General features: G+C 43.4%; 1 protein-coding gene across 1 annotated transcript in view; it reads right to left on the reverse strand.

Annotated features, from left to right (window-relative positions):
• The window catches only part of LOC128221368 (uncharacterized), a 40,394-nt gene that overhangs the window by 10,772 nt on the left and 5,993 nt on the right, over window positions 1-23,629 (reverse strand). The window contains exons 3-17 of the mRNA XM_052929966.1: window positions 22,561-22,781; window positions 22,151-22,242; window positions 21,702-21,862; window positions 19,851-20,726; window positions 19,186-19,305; window positions 18,577-18,695; window positions 17,755-17,846; window positions 17,054-17,118; window positions 16,276-16,409; window positions 15,591-15,663; window positions 14,771-14,918; window positions 13,589-13,801; window positions 3,043-12,467; window positions 2,067-2,258; window positions 615-741 (exon numbers count right to left, since the gene is read on the reverse strand). Coding sequence (XP_052785926.1) covers window positions 615-741; window positions 2,067-2,258; window positions 3,043-12,467; window positions 13,589-13,801; window positions 14,771-14,918; window positions 15,591-15,663; window positions 16,276-16,409; window positions 17,054-17,118; window positions 17,755-17,846; window positions 18,577-18,695; window positions 19,186-19,305; window positions 19,851-20,726; window positions 21,702-21,862; window positions 22,151-22,242; window positions 22,561-22,781 — 12,058 coding nt within the window. The remainder of the gene's footprint in view (window positions 1-614; window positions 742-2,066; window positions 2,259-3,042; window positions 12,468-13,588; window positions 13,802-14,770; window positions 14,919-15,590; window positions 15,664-16,275; window positions 16,410-17,053; window positions 17,119-17,754; window positions 17,847-18,576; window positions 18,696-19,185; window positions 19,306-19,850; window positions 20,727-21,701; window positions 21,863-22,150; window positions 22,243-22,560; window positions 22,782-23,629) is intronic.

The raw sequence follows: 23,629 nt of genomic DNA on the forward strand, positions 1-23,629 counted from the left end.
TATATTCAAAGGAATATCATCCGGTCGATCGCAGATTTGCATGGTGTGTTTTATCGGGCATCCAAAACGGGTACACGTATAGTGATATGGTTATTACTTAATATTAATCGACATTTTGTACACATTATAAGAACTGTAACTATCTAAGATATGTCCCATAAGTTACAACAGAGCTGCAAGGGGCCCGTCACTTAGTCGTTTTTTTAACTTTAATTTGAAACTATTCCAGTGTAATATTTTCATTATTATGTTGCATATTTGAATGAATTGATCTGTAACCAGTTTTAAAAATGAACACAAAGTTGTCGAAATAAAAATCAATGTATTGCCATATGTGAGGTTTATATAGATTTAAGATAAATGCCTAAAATCCTTTATTAAAGCATGCCCCAAATGACGTGAGCAAAAAATATGACGTCAAAGCTTTCTGTGACTGAAAGTTAAATGGCGGCGAACATGTTGTGACTAGTGTTCATTTTCCGGTGCGTAACCAAATACAATTTTAGTACCCGGTACACGATCAATACTATCTAATGTTGGGTGCTTTTTGATGGGAGGGGGGTGGGGAGCACGCCAGCCTTGGATAGGTGAATAAAACATGAAGACATCCTTACTGATAGCAAGTATCGTTTGCTGTAAACCACTTGTTCGGCGGGTAAGCGTTGTTGAAGGCTCTACACTGAATACATTCCGTCATCTCCCATGGTAACAGGGATCCTACACAGTCGGTGCCGATCACAGCTGGAAACGTTCAAAAATAAATTGTAGACAATACATATAGCGCGGATTCTTTATTGTTTAAGATTTGTTCTGTACATGGGAGGAGTTGTAATCGATAAATAGATAAACTACTATCATTTGTATTGATTAATATGTTGCGTCTAATCACTTTCTTCTTTATATTCCGCCTACCGGGCTTGCCCCAGTAGTTTCCACCCATTGTATTACGACGCCGTCAAAATATGAAACCTTCAATTCTAAAATATGCTTTGCTCACTGACACCGGATTTTCAAACTCAAATTATTTTAATTTTATTTAAAAACACAAAAATGTCTTATAATTCCAAACTAAAAATAACGATGCAAAAATTGTGAAAACATACAAAAATATTTGTTTCCATAAATATGCATTTCTATTGTCTATAACATATAGACAGCACAAAGTGCATATTTATAAAAAAACAACACTTTCTTGCAACGAAAATCTAAATTTTGTTATCGTTAGTTTTAGTCTGGAATTATAAGATTTTTTTTGGATCCCGATGAGAGTGGCTTTGCTCTATTTTAACTAAACGTGATTAAAGGCACACAACTACTTCTCCGTTGGTATTTTGAATCGTGAGTTTCTACTTTTATTCTATTTGCACAGAGCATCGGTGTAATAACCCTGAAAAGAAGACTGCCCTGCTGGCATATACCCAACAGCATAAATCAAAGAGACTTGTTCATGTTTAATAGAGTCAGACGTCGTAACGAACGAGTTCGTGTGAAATGTGTTGCAAAAATGAAACACCATCAATAGAGCTGTATTATTCATATCTTCTTAAAGTGACACTCTTATTCAAAATCAATACATACAAAAGTTTTGAGTTATAAACCTTCATTTACTTACTAAATAATGCATTTATGGAACATATGAATTACTGATAACAATATTATAACTGTTTTTAAAAGCTGAAAACGCAAAAATATTAAATGATTGGTGAATGCTTAAAGATTTACTGTGATCTACTTTGGTCTCATAAGGTAGATATCCATGATTTCTGCACCTTTCTTTCAGATTAAACTCAGTATCCTTCATAGAAAAACATTGTTTTCGACATTTTATTTGAGAGTATGAGTGCAATTTTAAAAGTGTAAAAGACTCTAAGAATGGAACTAGTGCTACCAACCATTACACTCTAAGAATGGAACTAGTGCTACCAACCATTACACTCTAAGAATGGAACTAGTGCTACCAACCATTACACTCTAGGAATGGAACTAGTGCTACCAACCATTACACTCTAGGAATGGAACTTGTATTACAACCACTTCAGTCCAAGAATGGAACTTATGCTACCTACCATTACACTCCAGCTTCCCACAGTTGCACGTGCACGACCATCGGAAACAGCCATCTTGCAGAACAAATTCAGACCCAGCCGCATGCGTGCGGTTATTTATATAACACGGTGCGCATGCGCTATCGCCAAACACTGTCGTCTTCTCCTCTTCCGCCACGACGACAGACGACTCGGATGTTATCGTCTCGGAACCTTTGAAAACAAGTTGTTCAAAGATTTGACACAAGTATTTAAATTTAAAAATATTGAGACTTTTGTTTATTTAAATAAATCTATATATTTGGCAAACCTAATGTGGTAAAATTAGCAGGTTATTGTAGTTATTAAACGAATTGGTACAATAAGCAAAACGTTCAAATTTAGACCCACTTCAAGCTGCGCTCTCACAGATTGAACGTTTTGACAACTTCTTTATTTTTTGTCTTGGAACGAGCCGTTTTATGCGAAAATCCATGGAAACCAGTTCTATAAGACTGCTGACGAAAAATTAGATCGTAGATTTTTATATCTAAGTTCAATAATAGATGTTTTATGCAATTTTCTTAAACCGTTAGTAAAAACACAATCCCGGCAGATTTTTACGCAAAAAATTGCTCGTTCAAAGACAAAAATAAAACTGGTATATCTGTGAGAGTGCAGCTTTAACAGTATAAAACGATGTACCGTTAGTAACGGTTTAAGCCATAAAACTTTAAATTTTCGAGCGGAAATATGAAAATCTACGATCTGATTCTTTTGTCACAAATCTTATAGCATTGGTTTGCAGATATTTACGCAAAAATTTGCTCGTTCCAAGACAAAAATAAAAAAAGATCTAAATCTGGTATATCTGTGAGAGTGCAGCTTTAACAGTCTGACACGATATGTACCTATCGGTTCTGTAGATAATGTTAACTATGTTATTTCGCTTAATCACAAAATGTACGCATTTGATTTAGTTTTCAATAAAGGATATGATAACGATGATTACACTCACCTGAGCTGAATACGTGACTTCCGGCGATGCTGTAGCGGGCCTGTTCTCGTGCCGATGATATCAATTCCGGCTCATTTCCGGTGCAGATGTACTCTGGCACCTGTTGCGGGCAATCCCAAGTTCCGTCACATCCACAAACACATTTGATGCTGTAACACGCTCGTTGAATTATGAATCGGCTGTTTCCGGGGCGCTGCTGATTTGCCACGTAGCAAGGTTCGCAAGATTCCGGCTCTTCCCGTTCAGCAGGAAGTAGGATGTTCGTAACACTTCGGTAACCCCGACATGAATACTCGCCGCTACATTGACAATCGCAGAGCATTCGAACACCACCGACATCGGTTGTAAACCGTGAGTCTCCCTTGTACGGTACCCCAAATATAAGACACTTCCGACAGCCATCATGCACTTCAGACGGTACTAATCTCTTCCCTTCACATACGAAATCCCCGTTACAGTTACATCGGCAGCGAATATTATGACTGTTTCTTGACAATGTAAAATCTGCTTTGCTCGAATACGTAGTACCATCGATGACACAATCTCGGCAGTCCACCGTTGAACCTTGGCAAGTATATTGTCCCTCGCAATTACACGAGCACACTTTTCTTTCTCCGTCAATGATCGCTTGGAATCGGGTGTTTCCGTTTATTCTCTGTCCATTCGCGAGCACGCACGAATTGCACCCGGTGTCTTCCGGATTTTCTCCGGTAGATATAATCTGGTACCCTCTACAAGTATATGTTGAGTCACAGTTGCACGCACATTGCATAAATAAGCCATACTTTTGAAACTGGAACCTCTCGTTGCCTGGAAACAGCTCGCCATCCACGTTGCAACGTTTGCACTTATTGTCAACGCCACAATCAGGTCCATTACACGTTATCTTGAAATTCTTGTTGTGGCAATTGTATTCTCCATTACAATCGCACGTGCATGAAAGCCCGCCTTCAAGCTCAAACTCAGTATTGGCGGAGTACGAAAGGCCGTTAACAGTGCACGCGCTGCAGCCATAATCATCACATTCATCACCAAAACAAGTTCCGGAAATACTAAAACACCTGTAAGCGCCATCACATTCACAGACACAGTTCATATCTAGATTATTCTTTCGTAATCGGAAACGGGCATCAAGCTGGTATTCATTTTTGTCAAGCATACAACTTCTGCAATGATCCGAAGCGCAGCTTTCCCCAACACAGGAGGTTTCAAAACCCGTGGATCCGGTGCAGCTGTGTGATCCATCGCAGAAACATGTGCACGTGTACTCGATACTACCCTTCTGGTACGTGAACCGTGTATTTCCGGTGAAGGGACGTCCGTCTATTACGCAGCGCTTACACCCTCCAGTGCCGCAATTCGGCCCTTCGCAAACGACCCGACGGCCTACACATTTATATTCTCCAGTGCACGCACATGTGCAGTCAAAGGTTACGCCGGTTTCTGTACGCTGAAATGTCGAGCCGCCTGCGTGTTCGCGTCCATCCACCAAACACGTTCTACACGTGCTGCCTCCATCGCATCCGTTTCCAACACACACCGTGCTTGTCTCCTCGCCTCTGCACGAGTAACGGCCATCACAATCGCATGTGCATTGCAGTCGTATGCCAGCATCTCCTATGGTCTCAAACTGCGAGTTCCCTGCATACTGCCGCCCGTTCACGTAACATGAGTCACACGACTGCGATTGACCTCCGTTACATCCGCTTCCGTAACATTTTGTTTCCGTCACGCTCCCCTGGCATCTATAACCACCAGTGCACGAGCATGTACATTGCATCCTTATTCCGTCTATTATAGCTTCAAAACGGCTATTTCCGGCGTACTCTCTTCCCTTGACGACGCAATTGTTGCATCCATTTCCCGTGCATCCGGGTCCAAAACATTGCGTGACATTCTTAACTCCCTCGCAACGATAACTTCCACCGCATTCACATTCACACTGCATACGTATTCCATAAGCGTTGTGGAACAGTTCGAAGCGAGTGTTCCCTTGATAACTTTTTCCTTCTATGCTACATCCTGGGCATGAATCCACACACCCAAATGAATCCGTACAGACACGTCCTTCGCTTGTACATTTCCAACTTCCTAAACAGTCACATCGGCACGTCATTCTTACGCCACTTACGTCAGCAAGGAAATCAACGTTCACTTGGCTGAAACTGCGGCCATAAATGACACAAGATCGACACTCATCTACGCAACCGGACGAAGTACAGAGGCGTCCACCTCCACGACATTCATAATTCCCGCTGCAATCACACGAACACTGCATGAATGTCCCCTCCAACACAGTATCAAATGTAGACTGTCCAGCATACTGGCGTCCACCGATCGTACAACTAGAGCACGTGTCAACGCAGCCAGAGTTTGTACAAATACGTGATGAACTGCGGCAGTCGTAATTTCCGTCGCAGTCGCATGTACACTGGTAAATGGTTCGACCAATCGACGCACTGAATCCCGCACTCTCCGCATAATTGCGGCCATCAATGACACAAGACCGACAGTTACTGACGCAGCCGGAAGATGAGCTGCAAGTCCTTCTCTGCCCACGACAAATAAAGGTACCATCGCAGTTGCAGTCACATTGCATATTTTCACCGTACACGGACGCGTAGAAGCCATTACTTGAGCTGAAGACTTTTCCATCAATGCTACACTCTCGGCAAACTGACACGCAGCCCCCTCGACTCGTACATTCCCGTCCGCCTCCTCGGCACACAAAGTTCCCTTCACAATCGCAGGTGCATTCCATTCTCGTCCCTTCCAGCAGGGCGCTAAACTTGGAACCACCGCCAGGATAGTCGCGTCCACCAATTGCGCAAGTAGAGCAAATGTCGACACATCCACTATTTGTACAGCGACGAGTAGATGTTTCACAGATGTAGTTTCCAGCACAGTCACAAGAGCATCTGAACACGATTCGGCCAATACTAGCTTGGAAGTTGGAGCTCTGTTCGTATTCACGCCCGTCAATGAGACACATTCTACAGTTGCTAACACAACCGGAAGCAGACGAGCAAGTGCGCAATTCACCGCGACATGTATACGTACCGTCACATGAGCACGTGCATTGCATAGTTTCACCAAATGCAATAGAGGTAAAACCAGTGGCGCTATCAAATAGCTTTCCGTCAATATTACACTGACGACAAATAGGAACACATCCTCGACTCGTGCATTCCCGTCCGCCGCCTTTGCAAACAAAGTTCCCTTCACAATCGCACGTGCATTCCATTCTTGTCCCTTCCAGCACGGCTTCAAACTTGGAACCACCGCCAGGATAGTCGCGTCCTCCAATTGCGCAAGTAGAGCAAATGTCGACACATCCGTCATTGGTGCAGCGACGAGTAGATGTATCACAGATGTAGTTTCCAGCACAGTCACAAGAGCATCTGAACACGATTCGGCCAATACTAGCTTGGAAGTTGGAGCTCCGTTCGTATTCCCGCCCGTCAATGAGACACATTCTACAGTTGCTAACACAACCGGAAGCAGACGAGCAAGTGCGCATTTCGCCGCGACATGTAAACGTACCGTCACATGAGCACGTGCATTGCATAGTTTCACCAAATGCAATAGAGGTGAAACCAGTGGCGCTATCAAATAGCTTTCCATCAATATTACACTGACGACAAATAGGAACACATCCTCGACTCGTGCATTCCCGTCCGCCGCCTCTGCACACAAAGTTTCCTTCACAATCGCACGTGCATTCCATTCTTGTCCCTTCCAACACGGCTTCAAACTTGGAGCCACCGCCAGGATAGTCCCGTCCACCTATTGCGCAAGTAGAGCAAATGTCGACACATCCACTATTTGTACAGCGACGAGTGGATGTTTCACAGATGTAGTTTCCAGCACAGTCACAAGAACATCTGAACACGATTCGGCCAATACTAGCTTGGAAATTGGAGCTCTGTTCGTATTCACGCCCGTCAATGAGACACATTCTACAGTTGCTTACACAACCGGAAGCAGACGAGCAAGTGCGCAATTCACCGCGACATGTATACGTACCGTCACATGAGCACGTGCATTGCATAGTTTCACCAAATGCAATAGAGGTGAAACCAGTGGCGTTATCAAAAAGCTTTCCATCAATATTACACTGACGACAAATAGGAACACATCCTCGACTCGTGCATTCCCGTCCGCCGCCTCTGCACACAAAGTTTCCTTCACAATCGCACGTGCATTCCATTCTTGTCCCTTCCAACACGGCTTCAAACTTGGAACCACCGCCAGGATAGTCCCGTCCACCTATTGCGCAAGTAGAGCAAATGTCGACACATCCACTATTTGTACAGCGACGAGTAGATGTTTCACAGATGTAGTTTCCAGCACAGTCACAAGAACATCTGAACACGATTCGGCCAATACTAGCTTGGAAGTTGGAGCTCTGTTCGTATTCACGCCCGTCAATGAGACACATTCTACAGTTGCTTACACAACCGGAAGCAGACGAGCAAGTGCGCAATTCACCGCGACATGTATACGTACCGTCACATGAGCACGTGCATTGCATAGTTTCACCAAATACAATAGAAGTGAAACCAGTGGCGCTATCAAATAGCTTTCCATCAATATTACACTGACGACAAATAGGAACACATCCTCGACTCGTGCATTCCCGTCCGCCGCCTCTGCACACAAAGTTTCCTTCACAATCGCACGTGCATTCCATTCTTGTCCCTTCCAACACGGCTTCAAACTTGGAACCACCGCCAGGATAGTCCCGTCCACCAATTGTGCAAGTAGAGCAAATGTCGACACATCCATCATTGGTGCAGCGACGAGTAGATGTTTCACAAATGTAGTTTCCAGCACAGTCACAAGAGCATCTGAACACGATTCGGCCAATACTAGCTTGGAAATTGGAGCTCTGTTCGTATTCACGCCCGTCAATGAGACACATTCTACAGTTGCTAACACAACCGGAAGCAGATGAACAAGTGCGCATTTCACCACGACATGTATACGTACCGTCACATGAGCAGGCGCATTCCATCGATTCACTAAATACTGTAGCCCTGAATGCAGTGGCGCTATCAAACATTTGTCCATCGATATTACATTGACGACATGTTGACACACAGCCGCCTTGTGTAGTACACTCCCGTCCGCCGCCTCTGCAAACGAAGTTCCCCTCGCAATCGCAAGTGCAGTCCATTGTCGTACCATCCAGTACGGCTTGGAACTGAGTGTTACCCTCGTAGTTCCGGCCGCCGATGTCACACTGGCTGCATGTTGGCCGCTGCTCGGGGTAGCACTCGTGTCGGCCGTCACAGAAGCAGTCACACACGTATGGAGCATTTCCTCTATACACGCGGTTTCTTGAATGCCCCTTGTAGGTTACACCGTCAATCTCACAGTTCGTGCACTGCGGTCGTTGAATGTCCTCGCAACTAAGGCTTCCGTTACATTGACATTGACATCTCTTGCGATAAGCGCCGCTCACGCCCTCTTCAAACGCTTCTCCGTACTTGTATTCTTTACCTCCATGGATGCATGATCTGCATCCTTCAGTGCTACACACATCTCCCGTGCAGACAATTATGATTTTTACCCCAACACCAATGCATCGATACGTTCCATCACAACTACACGTGCAGCTCATCCGTATACCGTCGTAGGTTTTCTCAAATGTTTCATACGCTTCTCTTTGGCGCCCATCTGACATGCACGTGTCACAACCTTCCCATTTGCACTGTCCACTCGAATTGCACGTGTATTCAGTTTCGTCATCCTTGCTCTCGCACCAATAGGAACCATCACATCCGCAGGTGCATCGCATGTTCTTGCTTCTTATAACGAAATCAAATGCACTGTTTCCCTGGTATTCCCTCCCGTTTACATTACAAGTTCCGCAATTGCCTAAGCAATTTCCTGAAGGACAGTCCACAATTACTTGATCACGTATGCCTATGCATTTAAAACTGGAGTCACAATTGCACGAGCAGGTCATAAAGTAACCTTGGTAAACGAAGCGTCTGGTCGTCTCGCCTTTGTAGATATCACCGAAGATTGAACAATCCCTGCAGCCGCTTATCAGGTTGCACCCGCCACGTCTCTGACAGGCAACGATTATATCGATAACCGTCTTCCCGTGGCACGAATAAGATCCATCGCATCCACAGGTACACACCAGATCAACTCCATCGTAAGTATAATCGAATTGCTGACCTGCGTCGTAACGTATATTGTTCGCTCGGCACATCCTGCAACGGTTGCTCACGCAACGTCTTCCGGCTGGGCATTCCAAAACCTCTGAGTGGCCTTTGCAAAGATAGCCCGTGTCACAATCACAACCGCAGCGCATAGTAAGGCCTTTATAAACGAGGTCAAAGTTTGTGCCACCTGCGTACTCTTTACCAAATATGTTGCAAGTCCCACAGCCGGGTACAAAACATCTGTCGCCAATACATGACACGATAATAGTTTCTTCGATTCCTGTGCAATACGACGAACCGTCACATCCACATGTGCAAGTCATATCGATGCGGTCTCGATACCTGTATGGAAACTGGTCTCCAAATCTGTGACTTACACCGTCCACAGTGCAAACTTCGCACGTATCAGGGAAACAGGAACTTCCAAACGGACAGGTAATGTTTCTTTCTCCGTAGCATATGACTCCTCCGTCGCATCCACATCGACAGTCGATCTCGAGGCCTTGTGAGATGAACTTGTGTTTTGAAAAAGCTGTCAAAGTTCTTCCGAATGCCGAACATGTTTTACAATTCAGCGGGTAGCATTTCTCGTCTATACAGCGCAGTTCGATCAGCTCCGTGACCCCCATACAGAATATCGTGTTGTCACATCCGCAAGTACAGGACACGTCGACGCCGTTATACTGGTACTTGAACGTAGCCCCTGCCCGTATTGTTTGACCCTCGAAAGAACATCGGTCGCACCTTTCAGGCAGGCAGTCCCTCCCGCGTCCATTTAGACATACAATGTCGAGCCCATGTCCTTCGCATTTGTAGCCACCGAAGCAGTCACAACGACACGATATTCTGTACCCAGAATGAATGACGTCGACCGACGTTAACGCTTCGTACGTCTGCCCATTTATATTGCAGGGCCTGCAGCCTTCTGGGTTACATACGCCACCGATACATATCACAGTGACGTTAACGCTTATTCCAGCACAGTTCATGCTCCCGTCACAGCCACATTGACATCGCATTCGGATACCTTGGTACTCCATGACTCCCGTCTGACCTCCTGGTATAATTTGTCCGCTGGGTAAGTTACATGAATTGCACGTCTGCCCTAGGCAGTTACCCCTTCCGCCTATACATTGTAGAACGATGACTTCATTTTGACCATAGCATCTATAGTCCCCATTACATGAACAGCGGCATTCTAAAACCATGCCCGCGTAGACCAAGTCGAACTCACTCGCGCCTGGGTAAGCAACCCCAAACGGTGAACAGGATGTACATCCCCTTGTTGTGCAAACACCATTCACACAAACCAACTTAATTACTTCTGTTACGCCTTCGCAGTAATAAGAACCATCGCAAGAGCACCGGCATTCCATGGCGATGCCTTGATATTCCATTTGGAAGGAGCTGCCACCATCGTAACGCCTGTTGTTGGCGACGCATTGACGACACGAGTCCGTCAGGCACCCTGGACCGATACCGCCGATGCATGTAACAATCACCACACCTCCTTGCGTGCGGCACGTGTAACCGCCCTCGCAATCACATTCACACGTGACCTTATCACCTTGATGGATATAATCAAACTGTGCTCCGCCGAGGAAAGAGACACCGTATATACTGCAGTCGCGGCAGCCAATTCTGTTGCACACTCCGTTATAACATGAGACCTCGATGCTGGTTCCGATTCCAACACAGTGGCTGCTACCGTCGCATCCGCAGGTACACATTATATCGATACTGTTGTATCGTGAACGGAATTCGGAGTAGGCGGAGTACTGGCGTCCGTCGGCGGTACATGGAAGGCAACGGCCAGTGAGACATCCGGAGCCGCGCCCCGCAATACACTGAAGAATGACCTCCAAGGAGGAACCGCGACAGATGTAACCACTGTCGCATGAACATTCACAAGCGAGGCGCATACCCTGATAGATCAGTGAGAAATCGGTCCCGCCATCGATTGATTCCCCATAAACGCGACATTCACCGCAGCCGATACGCCGACATTGCCCGTTGACGCACGAAATCTCAACGCGTTCAGATACACCAGTACAGAAATAGCTACCATCACAAGCACATATGCACGTAAAGGTGATTCCTTTCCAATTGTATGGGAACTCGGAGAGGCCCGTGTATTGTCGTAATCCAGTTGTGCAGGGTGCGCACACATTTGGGAGACAGCCACTTCCGTCTTCGCGACATCGCACCATAATCTCGCCCTCTGAACCTGCACACGTGTAACTTCCGCCGCATGCGCATTGACAAGTCAGCTGTAAGCCAACAGCGTAGATGTTGAAGGAAGACTCGCCTTGATAATTTTGACCGAATATAGAGCAAGCGCTACAGCCGACTTCCGTACACCGACCGTTAATGCAGGATAGAATTAAGCCTCCATCGCCTTCACAGTAATAGGAACCATCGCAGCCGCACGAGCAAATTAAATTCTGATTCTTGTAGACGCTTCCGAATTGATCGCCTCCGTTGTATGGCCCGCCCGCCACCAGACATTGGCTACATGAGGCTGGTAGACAGGCACTTCCGTATGGGCACGTGATTATTAATGTGCCTTCCGCGCCAAAACATTCGTATGAGGAGTCACATCCGCAACGGCAGTTGAGTTTCAGTCCATTATAAATGAGAGGGAAGTTCGTCTCTCCGTTATACATTTTTCCATAGAGTGAACACCGCCGGCACCCTAAATATTCGAATCTCTTCTCGCCATAACATTGGAAACCACCGTTACAAAAACATTCACACGACATTCGAATCCCCCCTCTAGTAACGTAATAAATAGAATTCCCAGCGTACACCTGACCGTTCATACTGCAAGTGAAACATCTGCTAACTTGTCCGCTGCCGACGCTACCAATAGCGGAACCGGAAATGCTTACGTCCTCGCGAATGTAATACCATTGGCCTATACAGATGTAACTGCCGTCACAATTACACCGGCAGACTAAGTCTATATCGTTATACTTGATCTGAAAGTGGGTATTTCCGGCCACGGTCCGCGTCCGGCTGCCTTCTTCCACCTGACACTGTTGGCAACTTCCGGAAGCCGTCCTCGTGTCCACGGCGATCGTTCCCGGACACCATGCGGTTCCGTTACAAGTGCAGAAACACTGATACAGCCATGAGCCTTTTGTGACGTCAAATGACGTATAGGCATCATGTAGACGTCCTTCGACATTACACGTCTTGCAAGTTTCGCATAAGTCGATGGAGTTGCGGCCGTAACACTCCCATCTGAAAAAACAATTGTACTCTTATTTTATTTCTGATTTAGATACAGTCGAACCCCGATGGCTCGAACTTCGAGGGACCGGCGAAAATACCTCGAGCCTCGCAAAATTGGAGCCAAGCGGGAATGAATACGTTCAATGTAAATAAATCGATCCTTAACGTCCAGTTCGAGCAAACCAAGATTTCGAGCCAGACGAATTCGAGCCAAAGGGGTTCGACTGTAGCTAAGGAGTACTAGTGATTTGCTGTGTGTTTAAAGATTAGAATATGCAATGAGAAAAAGCGATTACACATAACATCGTGGTATCGTTTGAGCCACACCATTTTGTGATGCGTTGATAATGACCCAACGGGTTTTCCCTTGTGGTGCCAAATATTTGGACGTGGAGGAAAACCTTGAGTATGGTATTTTTTTCTGTTCTTTTTAGATGTTTAAGCGCATAAAATGAAAAACAAGCAAACAGGGATGTGAAACAACAGATTATACCGTTTTAACTTAGAAACCGTTCATGTCAGTTTGATTCATCATGCTTTATCTTACTACGAATGTGAAGAAAGTTATGATAACTTATACTCCCGTTGGCACGATGTTACGTGAGAGTGTGGTCATGTGTTGTGGGGGAAACCGGAGTACCCGGCGGAAACCCACTTGCCCGGCTTGGTGATCACTTACCATACTCACATGCGCCCAGGCCGGAATCGATCCCGGGTCGCCTTGGTGAGAAGCTAGCTACTGCGCTAACCGGACAAACATTCAGTTAAGAATGCAATGATCATTAAACTTTCTTAGTTCCACTCCATGTCAGTTAAGAACGCATTTTTTCACGTATCCGGGTAGCTGTCCATGTCAGTAGCAAATGCAACGAATGTTCACGTGACAGTGTATGCGTTTGATCTTTGTCAACGCAATATCAAAGGGTTGTGGCTCCAATACTACCCCAACAGGACATCATAAATGGAATTGGTAACTTTTAACTGTGGCACTATTTGTTTCTGTTTATTTTCAAAGAAAAAAACTTTAAAAATACAAAGTAAGTTTTTCTTGATTAAAACAATGCTAGCACTGCCGATAAAAATAAATCTTATGTCATATATTAGGAAGCAGAAAAACGTATATCGCATACCTGCCATTACATGCGCAGTCGCAGTCAGTGTATTGTCGACACCCGGTTTTCAGGTTGAACTTTGACCCTCCAGGATACTCGGTCCCATTCACGCGACAGGAGCGACAATCCCCGCACGTGTCACTCACTGTCCGGCACGAGACGGTCCCACATCTACACGTGCATTGTCGGTAAGCTTGGCATTTCGTTGAGTAGTCGTAACTCTGGCCGTTTCTACAAAACGTAACGTCATTGTTTGTTTATGTAGTTATTCGATGAACTGAAGTAAAATCTTATTGATTAAGAATGAGCAAAGTTAGCGTTGCGTTACTTCAGGTCAAAACAACCTTATTCGCTGACACATAGTCAACCCAATATCTCACACAGGGAGTGTGTATCGGATGAGTGATAGTAGGCGGACCTTAAAACACCCACGACAGGTAGAAATTCTTAATGATTAAACCTAGTACTTAATGAACCTAAATGCCATTGGCTCTATAGAATGACAAACTTATTAGAACATCGCAGACCCAAATGCCTGATGATCTAATCTAAATGTCAATGGCCCTATGAAATGAAACTATTTATTCATGGGGCCCCAATTTCTTGAAAGTTCTTGAGCGTAACAAACTTAAGTAGCTAATTTCATTAAGCCAAGTTTCTTACTCTATCTTGATTTTATTCAAAATAAATCGTTATCATCATAAATATAATTTCCGTTTAAAGTCAAGCAACTCTTAAGAAAGTAAACATTACACAAAGTATGCCAAAATAACAATGGCGAGCTTAGCTAAATCCTGTTATAAGGGACTTTTGATGTTTCGAGATGGGTTCAATGAAGCTAGTAGTCACGAACATTGCAAGCAAACGACAACCAATGATTGTTTGGGGGTTTCATGCAAAAAGGGGCGAGTATTTTACTTAACAATATTTAAACCAGAGTTATGGACCTTGTTAAACATTAAATGATGTTACATTCTTGTAATAGAAATAGAAAGCTTATGTTTCATATACGATACATCTTCACTATAAATCTTTGGAAACGTCTGACACTTCAACTTCCAATCAGTCATCGATTTAATTAAATAATTTTGAAACAGGTAAACAACACATTTTGTGAATATAAGCATGTTCCCTGGGTACCAAAGTTCTTTCGAGTATTCTAACATTGTACAGCCGGAGCAGAACGCTGATTAAGTGTACCTGTACGTCCGTCCCCCGTGCACGCAATCCCTGCACGTCTGTTCCGGTGGCTGGTCGCCCCTGTCACACGTGTAAACGCCGCCAGAGCATTCGTATTTTCCATCACAATCACACGTGCATGTCCGGTACCGCGTGCATCCGTCTTCAGCTAATGTAAAAATCTAGATTAATCGTACGGGAAAAGAACGGGATTTTTACGGCATTGTAATTTTTATCACGTTAATTCAATTTACAATCACACTTGCATCTGACCTCTGTGCTGATAATGAAGGCATAGATACGCTTGCTTGATGCGTTTTGGTACGTAGTAAAACTGAACTTCAATAGATTCCGTTCCTATAGCTATAATCGTACGACAACGTGGTTTGCCGGTATATCGCGTGCATTCAACTTTGACTGAACGATTTAAAAGTTGAAGTTGTTGGAATGTTTGATGCGCTTTTGGAACAGAACATAATATAATCTTTTATTATTTCCGCTAAAAAAATAACGGGAATTATATTAAGCGGACGTCTGGTCACAATAAGAAGTGCATTGGGCTAGCAGCGTACGCGCGAAGTGGACTGAACTTTTGAATACGAAAACGATATAAAATTCTAGTTTTTTTTTAAAGTTAACATCATAATTTTGGTGGGAGTTATATGAAATGAAAGTGTAAATATGTCTTTATACGATATAAAATATGTCGTCTATAATGACTCGAAACAAGTTTTAATCAATACATACTCTGTTCTGTTCTAGGTTGGTATAAATTACACGCTTATATATGTCAAGTGGCCCTGGTGAAAAACACAACCAAAATGTCTTTGAAAGTAGTTACCTGTGAAGGGCACTGTGCCACTACTGTAGTACCTGTCCCCTATTTTACACTTCCGGCATTGGCCACACAAATCCTGAAAAAGAAATATTGATTAAACGCATAATTGATGGAACATGTACGCGACACAATAATATTAATAAAACTAAGTATTTTGGCACATCTGTTATTTTTCATTAAAACATCGTGAAAACAATGAATTATCCAAGAACTTTGAGAGTGAGAGTGGTCTAGCGGTGAAGGTGCCCACCTATCACCCAAGAGTTCGGTGGTAAGATTAAACTTGTTTGATTATACAACGATTGTGAAACAAGCTATTGCAACTTATATTAATCACTCTCGTTGGCACGATATTGTGCGAGAGTGTGATCTTGTGTTTTTTTGGGGGTGGGGGGGGGGGTGGAGTGCCCGGAGAAAACCCACTTGTCCGGCTTCGTGACCACTAACCAAACTCACATGCGCCCAGGCCGGGAATCGAACCCGGGTCGCCTTAGTGCGCTAATCGGAGAACCAGTTCGGTGGTTAGGGTCCCACAAGGGGTACTTCCTCATAAGCTGTTAGCATAGACACCACTGCTGGTTTATACCATGGAAACAGACTCACGCTTTTTCTATCAGGAAATAGCTTTCGTCACAATTCTGGTTGAAACAAATTAGTAAAAGCTAAAAATATTTCATAACACACTCACGATCACCGTGCCCTCACCGCCACCACAGTTCCAGCTACCGTCCTGGTCACATTTACATCCGGTGTAATAGTCGCATCCTTGTGTGTAGTTAAACAGTGCCCCACTGCCGTACTTCCGGCCATCTACTTCACATCCTGTGCATATAAATATAAAATAAATTTGCATGTGCTATAAATATACAGGGCCGTTTGCATGATATTACGTTACCGAGACGCTTGATTGTAATATGTTTTCGTGCGGTGGAAAAGAGGGTCTCAGGAGAGGATAGCCAACATCGAGGGCACAACACTATACTTCAGTCCCTTGCCCCGAAATGTATATATCTGACTATCCTGCTGTGCAGTTCTGGAGGTTTTAGTATAGAAATGGACTCTAAATGGCCCTGAACCAATAAAAGAATACACAGGAAATTGTTGGCCCCTACTGTGACACCAGTGCAATTAGCAGGAGATGCAAAGCAGGGGATTGTCATGCCAAATATTCCTTACACTTGGCCTTTAAAACACCGTCCTACTTGCAGACTCGTATTATAGACTTTTTCCGAAGGCGATGGAAAAATAAATCTGCCCGTGTGGTAAGATATTTGTTTAAGAAAAATGAACAATTAGTGATGCGTCATCATTTGGAAATAACGAGAACATATTTGCTACTTGATAATATATCACTAAATGTAGGATAGTGTCCTAGTCATGCTTTTAATAACTAAAAGGTGTGCTGATCGATCTGATCAATATCCTTCTAGAGTATTTTATTTCCACGATGATAGTAAATCACGTACCTTGATCTAGCGGCTCGCAGGTGTAAATGCCTTCTTCACATTTCCAGCTACCGTCGCAGTGACATCTGAAAAAGATGACTTGGAGTTTTGTCTTCGTTTGTTTTTGTGTAATTTTCTTTCGGATGTATCACGACACTCAACATTTATTTTATTGGGTTGTTTCCCTTGTTAATGATTTTTTCAGTTTAAATTATATCCATAATCGTCCACACATTTATGAATTACAAATTCCCAGCTATTTCCGAATTGGTTCAGATTTGACCACCTGCCACCGCAGCCTCTATATTTTCGATATGTCAGTGGAGGTCGGGATGTGCGTGATTCATGAAGTCAAAACAAACATTTAAGGCATGCCCGTCTCATACAGTTCGCGTGAACTATATACAACTAGCGGATCCAGGATAATCCGACGCCCCCGCCGCCCCCTCCCCCTAAATCGTCTAAGTTTACTTTCATTTCAATATATGAGAAAAAAGTATTGAATTCATAAAATCACAAATCCTGGATCCGCCTCTAAAATGCGGCACGCACCACATATAGGTCGCAACGAACTATGTTCGTTTAAGTGCTCCGAGTATAGTTCAAAGACGGCATATATGTGGTGACGAACAGTCTACGGCATCACACGTAATTATCATTAATTAAGCATTGCAACTATAGCTCCGAATTTTCCGTATCTGCGGAGGTAGATGTTGACATACCTGCATGAATTGTGATAGTGGCATCCTTCCGTGAAGGTGAAGGTCGTATCTGGGTCAACTATCTGCCCCTCCTTAACCTTGCACTGGATACACTGTGGAACAACATTGGGACGTTAGTAAATTAAAGTATAAACTGATCGTGTTTTTGTAACACAATGCGGTCTTGCATTGCACGTGATCATACTCCTAAGTATTTCCCTGGGATTATGATCACGTGCATGTGCAAGATCGCCTAGGGAAATACCTAGGTAGCTATGTGAGATCACGTGGATATGACGTAGTTTAAATATTGAGGCGAGGGCCGATCGACGGTAGCTCCAGGATTCTGGTTCCTGCTTCCAAGCTAGAAAGTCTGGTTTTTCCTCTTGAGCTAGAGAGTCGTAGTTATTCAACAGATATATGGTGACTTGTAAATAAAATGTAGAACTTTGAGGAATTGTTTCAAACGTAAGGTGACACTGGACTATTGTGTCACATTTTTTTTCTGGTTAAATGCCTTATTACCAAAAAGGTTACCAATTCTGATATAGACGAACTCAAAGGAAACACCTTCTAACATGGTACAAGAAACACTTACCTGAGACGGTACAGGACAAAGGTACTCTGAACTCCGCCTACCTGTTATCGTTCCGATATGGATTTTATTTTATAGACCATAAACAAAGCCTAGGCTCTCAGGCATGACACAAGAAACACTCACCTGTGGCGGTCCAGGACAAATGTAATCTGGACTCCGCCTACTTGTTACCGTTCCAATATTGAATTTATTGTATGGGCCAAAACAAAGAAAAGACTCTTAAGCATGGTTCAAGAAACACCTACCTGTGGCGGTCCAGGACAAATGTACTCGGATTCAGTGTGCGGACAATTCAGGCTACCATCACACTCACAGCGGCAGTTATACCGGAAACAGTGCTGGTCGAACGTGGCACGCGAGTTTCCTGAAGTTTAGGAAATGCATCTAAAGTTACTTATAAGGGAACTTATGATACGGCAAAACATACTTAGAATACAGATTACATTTTCAGCCAATACAATTGCAGACATGCAATCGTAAGGTACAAGGCTTAATCAATAAGAGTTTCAACTTTCGCGGGTATTTAAAGGTCCGCCTACTGCCCCTCATCCGAGACACACACCCTGCGTTGGATTGCGCGTTGACAATGTGTCAGCCAATAAGGTTGTATTCTAAGACAGTTAGATCTAAATGGTTCAGAAGGACTCATTCGCAACGGTCTCTCCGCCCATTCTTAATGATTAGGATTTTACTTCATGTCATCTAACTATTACATACACTATGTACGTCATATTAACTTGTATGACGTGAAATCGTGTGGCTCATTTTGAGGATGCATTGAGTAGAACATATCTACCTAATTAATCGCATGACAAACTTTAAATGTCTGAAGTAAATGATAAATAAGCTCCTACCTTCAAATGTCATGCCGTTATATTCACAACGCCGACATGTAGAGACGCCGGTTATTTCTGCGCCCTCTACTCGCGCCGAGCCGCTATTGACTCCAGGCACACGGGTTCCTTGTCGCACACCTTAAAATATGATAAATAAAATTAAAATCTTCGCAATAAGTCGTATAAATAAACATTGTTTGTTTCCACTAACCCGACCGACCCTCACTAACCCGACCGACCCTCACTTACCCGACCGACCCTCACTAACCCGACCGACACTCACTAACCCGACCGACCCTCACTAACCCGACCGACCCTCACTAACCCGACCGACACTCACTAACCCGACCGACCCTCACTAAACCGACCGACACTCACTAACCCGACCGACCCTCACTAACCCGACCGACCCTAATTTGCCTTTATTTTCGTAATGTGGATTTTTTCCCCATCATTTCCTAAAACAAATGCATTTTGAGTGAAAATGTTGAAATAAGACCAGTTCTTTAAAATGTTTTACAATAGTGATTAACCCTGATATTGGTCTGTTTTGTACAGTTAGAAAAAACGAACTTTTTTGGGGCTTATTCTTAAAATAGACAAAAAGCGTGTGTTGTGAATTTCTTTGCAATTTGTGATTTACCGAATGAAATTATGTTAAGTTTGGAAAAGTTAAGAATTACCTGATCCTGAATATCCTCCAGAACTTCCTGAAGTTGCATCAATTCCACCTCCACCGGAAGTGCGGGAATTTTGTCCGCTCCCACCTGACCCCGATGTGATGCACGTGTTTCTTGTTCTTTCCGCTGGGCATATATAGGTACCGTTACAATAGCACGTACAGATGAATAAGTTGCACTGCCCCCGCCTCAGTTGGAACGTCGAATAGGCGTCGTACCGTTGGCCATCAACTGAGCATTGCAGACAATCCTCAATTTGTCTCGGCGCGCGAGTGTGCTCCATGCCACTTCCTGCTCCAGATTCGTCCCTTCCGGAAGCTATTAGACTCTCAATCACGCGACTTTCGCTCTCGTCGCTGACGCACATGTGTCTGACATCATCCGCCGAACAGGAGAGACTTCCGTCACAGGAGCACGAGCATATATACCTAAGGCAGCCCCTATCGTAGTAAAACATAGATTCTCCCCTATACTGCTTCCCGCCAAGATAACAAGTCTGGCACGTGGTTTTCTCGTCGCCAAGGTGATTACAGACATACTCCCCCTGTGTGTGAGCGCACGTCCATCCACCGTCACACTTGCAATCACACCCCGGGTATTTGTAACACTCCCTTACGAGATCAAAACGCGACCCTCCCTGATAGATATAATCATCAATCTCACAATAATAGCACCCAGTAGTCATATTCAGCCTACAAAGGTCCCGTGCCCGCTCCCCCGGGCAATCCCACGACCCGTCACAATTGCAGACACAGTTGTACTCAATGCAGCCATTTACATAGCTGAAATAGTCGTTGCCAATGTACCGTTCCCCACCCACGTCACAATAATAACAACCGGAAGCGGGATCAATCTTGCATATGTCCTTAGCTCGCTCACCTGTAAATAAGTATGCACCTTTAATATAGTTACACGACTATACCCCCAGCAGAGCTATTGAAAAAGTGTCTTCTTACGGTTGTAAGCGGAACGTGCACGAGAATTTAGAGTAATCCCACTAGCCGATACATTGTATTTAGAAAGGCCATGATAAAACTCTAATGTTTATCATTCGGAAAAAAATATTTCCATTTGTCTATTAATAAATCTGTATTTATGTTTTCATTAATGCATTTATTTGCTCACTAATATATGTAAAACTCTTATCGTCGTATAAGTCAGATACAGTTACTCGTTTTTTCTTCAAAAGTGTCCTCGTACAGACGTAAGACTGGTGTTCGTCCTAGCGAAACGGCTTTATACGTCTGTAAGAGGACACTCTTGAAGAAAAACTAGTACTGTATCTATTACATGATCTAGCTATTTTTAGTGCCAGCTGTAAGTCGATATGAATCAGTCTCGTTTTTCCTGTGTAGAAAGCATTAGTACTCCACAGTTTTGACAGGGCATTGGAAATAGCCCCTGGTGCATATTGTAACAACTTTTAGGTGACCGACTCACACCTTTACCACTATACTACATCACCTGTGTGGATGTTTTTTTGTAGCCTCATGTTTTAGAAAGCTACTTACTAAGGAAGTTCCACATTTTTATCTTCATGGTAATCGTCAGATCCGCACGTGCAGTCATACTTTATCACATGCGTGAGCCGCAAGATTTAATTTTGATAAACTCTAGTTTAGAAGTGTGAAACATATTGATACAGTAATACCTCAGCATCGGGAAATTTGAGCCAAGCGGGAATGGTTACTTCGAGCTTCGGGAAATTTGAGTGAATGATTACCGACAGTAGAAAATGATTACCGACAGTAGAAAAGAAATCGGTCTTTTACATCCAGTTCGAGCCAACGAGGAAATCGAGCCAAATGAGTTAAAGCTAACGGGACTGGTCTGTAAATTACACAAACAACTTACCCGGGCAGTTCCAGCCGCCATCACATCCGCACGTGCAGTCATACTCGATACATCCATTCACGTACTTAAACCGCGAGTTTCCCTCATGCTTCTCCCCAGCCACTTCGCAATAATAGCAACCGGTGTCTGGGTTGGTATTGCATATGTCTTTGGTGTTGTTGCTATAAAATAAAGATTCATCCAATATACCATCGTAAGTGATAGTCATACAAGCTTTCTTCAGTATATCAACGCTAGACATAATCAAAACAGAACAGAACAGCCGACGATATTTTTGGTGAGGATCGTTTCAAAATGATTGAAAACATAATGTTAAGTACCATATCCATAACAATAACAGCCGTTGTCATAGTTATAAAACTGTATATATAATATCTAACTATAACGAAACAAACAATTAACTAAGGATCAATTTCAAGTAACTAAACTACGTTTGTAAGATAACATACCCGGGGCAGTTCCATCCACCGTCGCAGTTACAGAAACACTGGTACTCGTAACATCCCTCGCGGTACGAGAACTCGCGGTTACCCTCGCGGACCTAAAATGTTAAAAATATATAGCCATAAACAAACTACTATATAAAAGACATTTTTTTCTAACGTCTTGAAAATCGTTGTTTTATGTTTAATTTAAGTTGATAATATAGAAACGTCAATTGAAAATATTTATAGTTAATTCTTTCACGTATTTTTAAATGATGGAAGGAAGCTCCTATGTCTGTAATCACAAATACGAGCAAAGAAATAAATTCTGTAGAATACTCACCAGCGAGCATTATATAAACTGGATTTTGTTATTAGAAATGTTATTAGTGGTATAAAGCCTATATTTATTAGTGATATATAGCCAATCTAACCAGATTTCCGGCCCAGCACGTGCCACAGACTGATTCACTGACGCGCTCTTCTCTGCAAACGTCCGTTGTATTCTGAGCAGGACAATTCCAAGCGCCTGAACACGCGCATTCGCAGTTATATTTTAGACAACCCTCCCGTTGTGAAAATTTACCGGTTGGCCATTCTCGGCCGAATGCGTCGCATCGGACACAGTCGGATTGGCTTCTTTGACCATATATTCCTGAAATATAGGAGAAATTGTTTTTGGTCAAACAGTTAACATCCGCTCTAGCAGTTAGCATCCGCAGTTATATATTAGACAGTCAGCGTGGAGGGAGAGGGTGGGGAGCCAGCTTTGCTATTTGAGGCCGAAATTCACACAGTTGAATTGGCTTCAGTTGTCGTTATATCCCTAGAAAAAAACATTGCGATAAAAATATAATAGCATTCGTAGTTGGTTACCGTGACGGGATATTTTTAACATCCGCGGCGCGAATATATACACTGCAAGAATGTACACCGCGTTGTCTTGGCTGTTGCTTTTGTTGTTTCAATGTAACGAGATTTTATTTTTTCCTTTGATGGTTTGTTATATCTTTATGGATTTCAGAACTGCATAGCGTTAAAAAATGTACGCCCGCTTTTTGTCAGAATTTATATCTGAAATAGTGCATTCAATGGCATTCCAGTTCGCATTCAAGTGCATTCTTTTCAAACTGGTTCTCTGATATTGACATGTTTTTTAGAGAGGGTGCCAGCCGGGCTCAAACCCGTCCCAAGCCGCTAGTGGCATAAAGAATCTGAACATAGTTTACAAGTTAGTAGTCGGCCCTCCCCAATAGGTCTTATAAGTAAGTATTTAAATTGAAATAGCATAATGTGTTATCATATTAACAATTAACACTGTACTGCTTTATTTGATACTTCGAGTAAACATTTGTATAGGAAAGTCAGGATATTGTTATTCTCTTATAAAGTACTGAAATATGCAGAAAAGAAGAACCATAGAGAAAAAACAAACATTTTTTTTCTGTATACCACGGATAATCATTGTTCTTTTCTATCTCAGTTGGTTATGACTCAATGGTG

This window comes from Mya arenaria, chromosome 16 (genome assembly GCF_026914265.1).
Source record: "Mya arenaria isolate MELC-2E11 chromosome 16, ASM2691426v1".
In the NCBI taxonomy this organism is placed as follows: domain Eukaryota; kingdom Metazoa; phylum Mollusca; class Bivalvia; order Myida; family Myidae; genus Mya; species Mya arenaria.